General features: G+C 40.2%; 3 protein-coding genes across 5 annotated transcripts in view; all 3 read left to right on the top strand.

Moving 5' to 3' along the window:
• Nucleotides 1–11,614, top strand: part of LOC146026968 (beta-1,3-galactosyltransferase 2-like) — a 51,578-nt gene extending 39,964 nt beyond the window's left edge. The window contains exon 2 of one of the 2 annotated variants that reach the window (XM_083157998.1): nt 10,419–11,614. In XM_083157998.1, coding sequence (XP_083014124.1) covers nt 10,480–11,556 — 1,077 coding nt within the window. In that variant the 5' untranslated portion in view covers nt 10,419–10,479 and the 3' untranslated portion in view covers nt 11,557–11,614. The remainder of the gene's footprint in view (nt 1–10,418) is intronic. The other variant, XM_083157997.1, reaches the window with a different exon arrangement.
• The window catches only part of SNTN (sentan, cilia apical structure protein), a 73,004-nt gene that overhangs the window by 39,985 nt on the left and 20,344 nt on the right, over nt 1–12,675 (top strand). The gene's annotated exons all lie outside the window — the stretch shown is intronic.
• LOC146026885 (beta-1,3-galactosyltransferase 2-like) lies at nt 2,809–4,035 on the top strand. The gene has a single exon (XM_083157939.1). It carries the CDS (start codon nt 2,809–2,811, stop codon nt 3,883–3,885), a length of 1,077 nt encoding a protein of 358 aa, XP_083014065.1. The 3' UTR covers nt 3,886–4,035.

Here is a 12,675-nt window from a genome sequence, read left to right as displayed (position 1 = left end):
ATGGTGACATGCTACATCTATAATGTATGTGTATATGGTGACATGCTGCTATAATGTATGTATATGGTGACATGCTGCTATAATGTATATATATGGTGACATGCTGCAGCTATAATGTATGTATATGGTGACATGCTGCTATAATGCTGCTGCTATAATGTATGTATATGGTTACATGCTGCTATATAATGTATGTATATGGTGACATGCTGCTATAATGTATGTATATGGTGCCATGCTGCTATAATGTATGTATATGGGGACATGCTGCTATAATGTATGTATATGGTGACATGCTGCTATAATGTATGTGTATGGTGCCATGCTGCTGCTATAATGTATGTATATGGTGACATGCTGCTATAATGTATGTATATGGTGACATGCTGCTATAATGTATGTATATGGTGACATGCTGCTATAATGCTGCTGCTATAATGTATGTATATGGTTACATGCTGCTATATAATGTATGTATATGGTGACATGCTGCTATAATGTATGTATATGGTGCCATGCTGCTATAATGTATGTATATGGGGACATGCTGCTATAATGTATGTATATGGTGACATGCTGCTATAATGTATGTGTATGGTGCCATGCTGCTGCTATAATGTATGTATATGGTGACATGCTGCTATAATGTATGTATATGGTGACATGCTGCTATAATGTATGTATATGGTGATATGCTGCTGCTATAATGTATGTATATGGTGACATGCTGCTATAATGTATGTATATGGTGACATGCTGCTATAATGTATGTATATGGTGACATGCTGCTATAATGTATGTATATGGTGATATGCTGCTGCTATAATGTATGTATATGGTGACATGCTGCTATAATGTATGTATATGGTGACATGCTGCTATATAATGTATGTATATGGTGACATGCTGCTATAATGTATGTATATGGTGACATGCTGCTGCTATAATGTATGTATATGGTAACATGCTGCTATAATGTATGTATATGGTGACATGCTGCTATAATGTATGTATATGGTGACATGCTGCTATAATGTATGTATATAATGACATGCTGCTATAATGTATGTATATGGTGACATGCTGCTATAATGTATGTATATGGTGACATGCTGCTATAATGTATGTATATGGTGACATGCTGCTATAATGTATGTATATGGTGACATGCTGCTGCTATAATGTATGTATATGGTGACATGCTGCTATAATGTATGTATATGGGGACATGCTGCTATAATGTATGTATATGGTGACATGCTGCTATAATGTATGTATATGGTGACATGCTCCTATAATGTATGTATATGGTGACATGCTGCTGCTATAATGTATGTATATGGTGACATGCTGCTGCTATAATGTATGTATATGGTGACATGCTGCTGCCATAATGTATGTATATGATGACATGCTGCTGCTATAATGTATGTATATGGTGACATCATACCTCCCAACAGTCCCGATTACCGTGTGAATGTCCCGCGAGGGGGGGGGCTGTTAGGAGTCCTCCTGTCGGCTGCTGAGCAGCGGAGAATAAACAATGTGCGCATGCGCACAGCGTCTATTCCCGCAGTCAGGGGGATGGGGGTATGGCTAGAGGCTCACAAAGCCTCTGGTTCATGCCCCCATAGCGTAAAAATGGGGGCACGGCCTCGCGTGGGTGAGCTGCGAGTATAGGCCACGCCAATTTAATTAGGCCACGCCCCCAACATTTCGGTGCGTGTCTTGTCCAATGTTTGAGGATATAGGGTGCTGTCTCAAGCCACACGAGAGATAACATATATAGATAACAGACACTGCACTAAAATAGAAAATAAATTTTATTAAAAATAATAAGATAATTAATCAAAGAATGGATCAAAAGTAATAATAATGAAACATAATATTACAAAAACACATTTTGATTGATGGCCCCTGCCAGATGTAAACAAAAGATGTGCAGGGGGCCACCTGATGACAATGGCTGTAAGGGGCTCCCTGCTTGGTCTTGTCAGCACTCCAGTGTTTTGCCTTTTCTGGATCCGCCCACAAGATGGTCTCCAAATAATCATGCAGGAAACTAGTCCCAGGTCCAAAAGAGATCTCTCGTTTCTCCGTCTCTAAGTATTCAGCGGCTTCCTCAGGACAAGTTGATGCTAGATCGCTCACAACACTCAGCACACAGCGCTGCACAGTGATGTGCCACTGAGCGATCTGTCAGGGCCAGTGTTCTCTGTGGGTTCATACCCCATAAAGAAAGACCTGGTCAAGTTCCATCAGGCTCCATATAGGATGTACATACTGTAGGAAAACGTGTACAGTACATTTGCATCTGCATCTGCATGTACCTTTTGCGTGCAACAACCGCCTACTCAGGCCCTATCAATGCAATTTTTCTGGGAGTATTCTAAATCTCTAAATCTTTTGCACGAGTACCCCAAGATGCCATGTACATCAGATAGATTAAAGGAGCAGTCATTGGCGTATCCCTAATGGGTTCATTATGTGGTGCACACAGGTCCCATGCGGTGACCATTTTTTCGGCATGTGCAGTAAAGAAGTCTCCAGGAAAAAAAAAGAATCAAAAGAGGAGTATCTGCACAGTAGAGGGACCACAGAGAGTGTGCAAATGGGCCCTCTTCTGTCTTAAACCGTTCTGGGGGGTATTGCAGTCTTTTAAATATATTTGAAAAAAAATGTAAAGAGGTTTAAATGGCTATTGAGAATCCTTTTGACATTCAGTGGATTTGTTTTGTGTTTCCAGGCCTCAAGCTTTATAATAACAAATCACTGTGAAGTCGCAAGGTGGTTCTAGGATTTACCGTCATGCTGTCCCAGAGGATAAGCCAATGCTGCTTGCGGGCTAACTTAAGCGACAAGTGCTTATTGATTCCTGCCATTTTTTTCGGACTAGTGACTTGGTCTTCCCTGGTCTTTATAATGTTTACTGCCAAGAATTATGGATGGTTGCCAAGGAGAAATTTTCGTTCAGATAACCATTCAGCAGCCAATTTTGTCCAGTCTCAGAAAAGCCAAACCAATGACTCCACGATACTAAAGAACCCTGAAACATCTCCGGATACTCTTCACTACAAATATATCATTAATGAGCCTGAAAAATGCCAACAGAAGAGTCCATTTCTTATTTTGCTCATCACAGTGCAAATGTGGCAAGTAAAGGCACGTCAGGCAATCAGACAAACATGGGAAAACGAAGACTTTTTGCCCGGGGTCCAGATTGTGAGGTTATTTTTATTAGGCCAAAATGCTAATTTAAACATCACAGAAGAACAAGCTCTTGTGGCTGAAGGTCAGAAGTACCACGACCTCATACAGAAGGATTTTATGGACACCTATAATAACCTAACACTTAAGACTCTGATGGGCTTGGAGTGGGTAGTAAAGTTCTGTCCACATGTCCCCTATGTCATGAAGACAGACAGCGACATGTTTGTAAATACACAATATTTAATCAGTAACCTACTAAAACCAGATCAACCACCAAGAACTGAATACTTCACTGGGCCTATGATGATAAATCTTTCTCCCATCCGTGACAACACTAGTAAATGGTATATGTCACCAGATTTGTACCCAGGTGAACGTTATCCCCTGTTTTGCTCAGGAACTGGCTACGTATTCTCCGGAGATCTTGCCGAAAAAATACTTAAAGTTTCCACTACCATTAAATTACTTCACTTAGAGGATGTATTTGCTGGCATCTGCCTTGAGAAATTGGGGGTTCCACCTGTACCCCCACCAAAAAATACTGACTTTAACCCCTTTAAAATTCCCTATTCTCACTGTTTATACAATAATATAGTCACCTCCCACATGTTTAAGCCATATGAACTGGTCACATACTGGAACAGCTTACAGCAAAACAAGCACAAATGCATTTAACTAACATATCAAAAATTACTTAACTTAGTCGGTTAGTGCCAAAATCCTGTTTTCTGGCACATGGTGTACGAGTATAAGATGGGTAACGTGGCAAGGGGGAAAAAGTACTTTTTAAATCCAATCGTGACATTAGTCAAAGTAATTTAAATTTAAAAATTCATTAATTTCATTGCAATAAATTTAAGGAAAACATTTGAGTTGAAAAAAAAAAAATGTTAATTGATAAATAAATTCATAAATAGCGACTAGAATAGATATAAATATTGTAATATTTTTTAAAATTAATTGGGTATTTGGTTTAAATACAATGCTTCAAGATGTTTTTCTTTTTCAGCTACTGCAATTTGAATTAGAATTATATTAATTTCAGAAATATTGAATTTAATTTTTTTTTATAAAATTTGGAAGAATACTTTTGAAAAATGGGAAGATTAAGTTTTATGGAGATCAATGGGTTTATTTACTAAAGTGTGGGTTTACAGAAGTGGAGATGTTTTCCATATCAAACAATCAAATTATATTTATTATCTGCTAGATAAATAGCTAGAATCTGTTTGATTGCTTTGGAAAACATCTTCCCCTTTATAAGACCGCACTTTAGTAAATATATCATAAAATCCCAACTGGTCTAAACATTTAGAAGTAAATATACAGTATTGTAAGGTCATTGTGATTTCTATATCTAATGTCAAATTATTAAAAAAAATAATAATAATAATTTTTTAGCGTCTTCCAATATAATATTCTCATTTAAGAATGAAAAATTCATCAGTGAATTAATGTAACATTAATATAGGTGCAGACTTGCAGGCCATGGAAAAATAAAGTTCTGTACACAAAAGTTTAACAACAGTATATATTTACTTATTTGGAGCACAGGCACAACTAGTTCTCTGGCAAAATTATGTGCAAACAATAATTATAAAATACTTTACACACCCATATTTGAGGTTAGTGTTGCTCCATATGGAATAAAATTAAATTTGATTTTAATATAAAGGACCAGAGTTAAATAGACCATTGTTGCTTACAGAATTTATTAATGAAACTTAGGAAACAGAAAAACACCAAGGGGGAGATTCAATCGCCGTCGAGCATCTCCCGTGGGGGAGATGCTCGACGGGCCCTATTCAATGCTGTCTTCCCCGACAGCATTGAACAGGGTTTCCTGTCAGAACGAGCCCGACATCTCTAGCTGTCGGGCTCATTCTGCCGAGAACAGCCGGGAAGTGACGAGCTGCCGGCTGCAGCTCGTCACTTCCCGGCCGCAACTCGCGGCCACGCCCCCTTCTCGCCGCTCGGCGGCCGGGACATTGAATCCCGACTGCCGAGCTCCAGGCGAGCTCACCGAGAACGGGACAGGGGCACGGCTGTCGCGCTAGCTCGACAGCCGTGCCCCTGACATTGAATACCCCCCTAAGTATCAAGTTCCCAGCAGTGATGTATTAAGAGAGGAACAGTGTCCATGTGCATTCTCCATACAACAAAACCCACCCCCATCCCATGCTGATGAGAAGAATTGCACTTGAATAAATGAAAGGGTCACTTTTGGGTGATTATATTCTGTAGTCCATCTTGAAAAAATATTTTTTGGCAACCGAGATGCCGACTTAAATTTGAATAGGATTTATTGCAATGTGCTAATTAAATAACTCGTTAGCCTGTATACTATCCTAGATGATGTTAAAAAAAAACATCTGCTGTTTCAGTGTTATGATCTGCACCTTTCTCAAGGGGGACAACTCTTTTATTTGTATAACATACTATTGGGGTATCCAATTAGCCGTGTTAAATTACTGCTGCTAATGGGTCCCCTGGGAGCCATCCTTTTAGCCCTGACTGCCACCACATATTGGGGATTTTGTTCAGCCAGAGAAACCAAAACCCCAATATCGGGACTGCCATGCTATGGAATTCTATCCTCATGTATCCTTCCCATTATCCCTATAGATTGTAAGCTTGCGAGCAGGGCCCTCCTTCCTCTATGTCGGTTTGTTTCTACCCAGTTTGTTTAATCACTGCTGTTTCAAATTGTAAAGTGCAACTGAATACGCTACATAAGAAACTGTTAATAATAATAAATAATATTTTTGCTTCAAAGCTGTGATCACTGCCGTGGAAAGACTTCTATTTGCCTTTTAGTTTCCATGCAGTATAGGGTCATTTATTTAATGGGGCTGTAACAGGATAGCATTAGGCAAAAATCATGTTTAAAGCCAAATTTTGCCACGCAGTAAATTACCGGGGTAATAGGATACCAGCCATTAGAATTCATAACTAGATTGCATGGAAAGAAAAAATTGAAAATGTATGCATTGTACAATGTTGTTCAATGATACATTTTGTTGTTGTACTCCATTCTTTGCAATAAAAACAATTTTGAAAAAAGTTAAAATTCATAACTAAAATTAGTTGTATTCTGGAAAACACATTACGAAGGCAAATAACAATTTTAAACATTCTGCAAACAAATCCAGATTCAATCTATACCTTGATGTTTTGAAACTGTGGTGAATGTCAAAGTTACATTAGATTTTTTGAAAAGTAGAACCCAAGTCTATTTAGCATCCTTAGACATGTTGAAAGAGACCAGAGCTAGTCTCAGCTACATTTCTCTGAATGCAAACAACAGAACGAGCAATAGTTGTAGGGTGGTGGGTAGGATGGGTGATGAGCGGGAGCCCTGTTCCCCAGAACAAATTTATTGTGCAGGTCATATAATTTTGTGTGCAGTTTCGGAGGCTAGCCCTCTAGCGGGTGTGGTATAGCCGGCTGACATTCAGTATTCCGATGGTCAGTATACCGACATCAGAATCCCAGCTGCCGGTACTCCGACAGCGGGCGAGCGCAAAGAAGACTGTTGCCGTCTCACTGCACTTGCCACTCTGCAGGCTTAGTTCTACTCTTCCTCTATGGTCCATGAGGCAGAATAGCCCCTTTAAGTCAGGATCCCGGCTGTCGGGCATTTAAAAGTCGGAATTCCGATGTTGGTATACTAACTGTTGGAATCCCGACTGTTGTACTGTTATCCGACACTCTCCCTAGCAACAGCGAAAGGACAGACTACCACATACCTGGAAAGCATAAATAATTGCTTGCAATAGAATGCCATTAGAGCATCAGCTGAAGGGGGAGTACCGGATAACAGCCCGAGTTGAAATTTTAAATTTTAAATGCCGAATCCCAACTTTTAAATGCCAGACAGTCGGAATCCCGACTTACAGGGTCTATTCTCATTCATGGGAATCAACAACCCTCATAGAGGGAGACTAGAACATGTGGCGAGCGCGGCTTCTTTGGGGCTTATTTGCACTCGGCCCCTGTCAGAGTATCTGCAAAACCCTTCTATTATTAGAAGAAGGACTGTGCCATCTATGATGGACATGGTGCTAGTCATCAACTGGTTAAACGACTACTTGCTGGGAGCTGTTATCAGAGGCGTGGAGCTATGACAATCAGAGCAGGCTCATGGTACAGCACCCAACCACCACGCCACACACAATTACAGGTATATAACATCTTATCAATATTATAAAAGATGTGGTTTAATCATAACAAAAAATGTATCTATTCCACTCACATAAACCGCCTAAGATTTCCATAGACTTCCCTTACTTGAGAATGGAAGATACCAATAAAGGTTCTTATCAGGCGCTGATATGGTTTCTGTGTCTGTTGTAATTTCCTTAATTGAAACTTACCAATCCTGGTTTCCTCCTTTTAAAATGGTCCCTCACATTTGTCACTTCTGTCACTTTCATTGAAACCACTTGCTCCCAGAACCGGTTATTTCCCATCCGATCCCCAGTTGCTTGTTTTAGTGCATATGTAAGCAGTTTAACAGTTTGCCTGTGGGCATAATGCAATACTAAGGAAATGGTGATGGCGCTCAGCCCAGTTCTCTCATAAACTACAATAAGCATATTAACACCAGATTTTCAGTCTTCTTCCGTATGGATGCTCTTATAATGGGGAAAAGGAGACAAAAGCAGAAAAATCACATATACAGTATGTATATGGTGCCGTGCTGCTATAATGTATGTATATGGTGACATGCTGCTATATAATGTATGTATATGGTGACATGCTGCTATAATGTATGTATATGGTGACATGCTGCTATAATGTATGTATATGGTGACATGCTGCTGCTATAATGTATGTATATGGTGACATGCTGCTGCTATAATGTATGTAAATGGTGACATGCTGCTGCTATAATGCATGTATATGGTGACATGCTGCTGATATAATGTATGTATATGGTGACATGCTGCTGATATAATGTATGTATATGGTGACATGCTGCTGCTATAATGTATGTATATGGTGCCATGCTGCTATAATGTATGTATATGGTGACATGCTGCTATAATTTATATATGGTGCCATGCTGCTATAATGTATGTACATGTAGGTAACAGGCTGCTATAATGTATGTTTATGGTGACATGCTGCTGCAATATAATGTATGTATATGGTGACATGCTCAGATATAATGTATGTACATGGTGACATGCTGCTATAATGTATGTATATGGTGACATGCTGCTATAATGTATGTATATGGTGACATGCTGCTATATAATGTATGTATATGGTGACATGCTGCTATAATGTATGTATATGGTGACATGCTGCTATAATGTATGTTTTTGGTGACATGCTGCTGCAATATAATGTATGTATATGGTGACATGCTCCTATATAATGTATGTACATGGTGACATGCTGCTATAATGTATGTATATGGTGCCATGCTTCTGCTATAATGTATGTATATGGTGACATGCTGCTATAATGTATGTATATGGTGACATGCTGTTATAATGTATGTATAGGGTGCCATGCTGCTATAATGTTTGTATATGGTGACATGCTGTTATAATGTATGTATATGGTGACATGCTGTTATAATGTATGTATATGGTGACATGCTGCTATAATGTATGTATATGGTGACATGCTGCTATAATGTATGTATATGGTGCCATGTTGCTATAATGTATGTATATGGTGACATGCTGCTATAATGTATGTATATGGTGACATGCTGCTGGTATAATTTATGTATATGGTGACATGCTGCTATAATGTATATGGTGACATCATACCTAACAAAAGTTCCGATTACCGCAGGAATATCCCGGTTTTTGGGGACATTCCTGCATCCCTCCCAAATGAGCAGCGGAGAATAAACGATGTGCGCATGTGCACAGCTTCTATTCCCGCAGTCAGCGGCCTGGGGGTATGGATAGAGGCTCACAGAACCTCTGGTTCATGCCCCCATAGCGTAAAAACGGGGGAGCTGCAAGTATAAGCCACGCAGGGGAGCTGCAAGTATAAGCCACGCCCCATTTAATTAGGCCCCCAAAATTTCCCAAAATTCCCAAAAGGCCCCCAAAATTTCGAGTTTCAGGATATAGGATATAGGATGAGGAAAAAGTTTGAGGATATAGGGTGTCGTCTCAAGCCACACGAGAGATAACATATATAGATAACAGACACTGCGCTAAAATAGAAAATAAATTTTATTAAAAATAATAAGATAATTAATCAAAGAATGGATCAAAAGTAATAATAATAATAAAACATAATATTACAAAAACACATATTGATTGATGGCCCCTGCCAGATGTAAACAAAAGATGTGCAGGGGGCCACCTGATGACAATGGCTGTAAGGGGCTTCCTGCTTGGTCTTGTCAGCACTCCAGTGTCTTGCCTTTTCTGGATCCGCCTACAAGATGGTCGCCAAATAATCGTGCAGAAAACTAGTCCCAGGTCCAAAAGAGATCTCTGTTATCTCGTTTCTCCACCTCTAAGTATTCAACGGCTTCCTCAGGACAAGTTGATGCTAGATCGCTCACAACACTCAGCACACAGCGCTGCACAGTGATGTGCCACTGAGCGATCTGTCAGGGCCAGTGTTCTCTGTGGGTTCATACCCCATAAAGAAGGACCTGGTCAAGTTCCATCAGGCTCCATATAGGATGTACATACTGTAGGAAAACGTGTACAGTACATTTGCATCTGCATCTGCATGTACCTTTTGCGTGCAACAACCGCCTACTCAGGCCCTATCAATGCAATTTTTCTGGGAGTATTCTAAATCTCTAAATCTTTTGCACGAGTACCCCAATATGCCATGTACATCAGATAGATTAAAGGAGCAGTCATTGGCGTATCCCTAATGGGTTCAGTATGTGGTGCACACAGGTCCCATGCGGTGACCATTTTTTCGGCATGTGCAGTAAAGAAGTCTCCAGGAAAAAAAAAGAATCACAAGAGGAGTATCTGCACAGTAGAGGGACCACAGAGAGTGTGCATATGGGCCCTCTTCTGTCTTAAACCGCTTCTGGGGGTATTGCAGTCTTTGAAATATATTTGAAAACAAGTGTCAATTTAATTATAAAAGGTTTAAATGGCTATTAAGACGCTTTGCAACGTGTGGCAGCTGCTGGCAGGATGACCGCTGTATGATGAAAATGAGAATTCCTTTTGACATTCAATGGATTTGTTTTGTGTTTCCAGGCCTCAAGCTTTATAATAACAAATCACTGTGAATTCGAAGGTGGTCCTAGGATTTACCGTCATGCTGTCCCAGAGGATAAGCCAATGCTGCTCGCGGGCTAACTTAAGCGACAAGTGCTTATTGGTACCTGCCATTTTTTTCGGACTAGTGACTTGGTCTTCCCTGGTCTTTATAATGTTTACTGCCAAGAATTATGGATGGTTGCCAAGGAGAATTTTTTATTCAGATAACCAATCAGCAGGCAATTTTGTCCAGTCTCAGAAAAGCCAAACCAATGACTCCACGATACTAAAGAACCCTGAAACATCTCCGGATACTCTTCACTACAAATATATCATTAATGAGCCTGAAAAATGCCAACAGAAGAGTCCATTTCTTATTTTGCTCATAACAGTGCAAATATGGCAAGTAAAGGCACGTCAGGCAATCAGACAAACATGGGGAAAAGAAGACTTTTTGCCTGGGGTCCAGATTGTGAGGTTATTTTTATTAGGCCAAAATGCTAATTTAAGCATCACAGAAGAACAAGCTCTTGTGGCTGAAGGTCAGGAATACCATGACCTCATACAGAAGGATTTTATGGACACCTATAATAACCTAACACTTAAGACTCTGATGGGCTTGGAGTGGGTAGTAGAGTATTGTCCACATGTCCGCTATGTCATGAAGACAGACAGCGACATGTTTGTAAATACACAATATTTAATCAGTAACCTACTCAAACCAAATCAACCACCAAGAACTGAATATTTCACTGGGCATATGATGATAAATCTTTCTCCCATCCGTGACAACACTAGTAAATGGTATATGTCACCAGATTTGTACCCAGGTGAACGTTATCCCCTGTTTTGCTCAGGAACTGGCTACGTATTCTCCGGAGATCTGGCCGAAAGAATACTTAAAGTTTCCACTACCATTAAATTACTTCACTTAGAGGATGTATTTGTTGGCATCTGTCTTGAGAAATTGGGGGTTCCACCTGTACCCCCACCTAAAAATACTGACTTTAACCACTTTAAAGTTTCCTATTCTCACTGTTTCTACAATAATATTGTCACCTCCCACATGTTTGAGCCATATGAACTGGTCACATACTGGAACAGCTTACAGCAAAACAAGCACAAATGCATTTAACTAATGGATCGAAAATTACTTAACTTAGTCGGTTAGTGCCAAAATCCTGTTTTCTGGCACATGGGCCCTTATTCTGGTTGGTGCGGTCGAGCCGCATATGCGGCTCCGACCGCACCAGACGAATCCCCGCCTACAAGACGGATCGGCACGGCCGTCCGTACACGGACGGCTGCCGATCCGCATGAAAATGGCGGGGCGTACGCCTCCACCATGTTGGGAGCTGCCCCCTGCATTCGATGGTCGTCGACCATCGAAGGCAGGTCCGCACGCCCCGGCAGCTCCCGCAAGCTGAGACCACACGGACAATCGTCCGTGTGGTAGCTTGTATGGGGGCTGAAAGCTGACATCCGGCGACGTCAGCTTTCCGCCCCCATGAGTTGCGTCATGCCCTCATTAGCATGCGTACGCCCCGCGTTTGCATGGGAACGCCCATGAAACGCGGGGCGTATACATAGGGAAATGAGGGCATGAAGCCCCTCACTCCCCTATACGCCCCCTTTGCGGCGTAGTAACGTTATGTGCGGCGAATTCGCCTGCACATGCGCAGATTGACCTCTGCGCATGTGCAGACGGAAAACATCGGCGGTACGGCCGCACGCGGGCCGTACCGCACGAATCAGAATAAGGGCCATGGTGTACGAGTATAAGATGGGTACCGTGGCAAGGGAGAAAAAGTACTTTTTAAATCCAATCGTGACATTAGTAACAGTAATTAAAATTAAAAAAAATCATTCATTTCATTGCAATAAATTTAAGGAAAAAATTTGAGCTCTAAAAAAATAAATGTTAATTAATAAATAAATTCATAAATAGCGACTGGAATACATATGAATATTGTAATAATTGGGTATTTAGTTTAAATACAATGCTACAAAATGCTTTTCTTTTTCAGGTACTGCACTTTGAATTACAATTATATTAATTTCAGAAATATTGAATTTAATTTTTTTTAAATAAAATTTGGAAGAATACTTTTGAAAAATGGGAAGTTTGGAGTTTTATGGAGATCAAGGGGTATATTTACTAAAGTGTGGGATTACAGAAGTGGAGATGTTTTCCATATCAACCAATTAAATTCTATTTATTTTCTGCTAGATAAATAGCTAGAATCTGTTTGAT

This window comes from Crinia signifera, chromosome 8 (genome assembly GCF_055691185.1).
Source record: "Crinia signifera chromosome 8, ASM5569118v1, whole genome shotgun sequence".
NCBI lineage: Eukaryota > Metazoa > Chordata > Amphibia > Anura > Myobatrachidae > Crinia > Crinia signifera.
This window is presented reverse-complemented; position numbering and strand designations above follow the sequence as displayed.

Excerpts from the sequence above, each read along its gene's own strand:
- LOC146026885 (XM_083157939.1), top strand. The coding sequence starts at position 2,809 with ATGCTGTCCCAGAGGATAAGCCAATGCTGCTTGCGGGCTAACTTAAGC.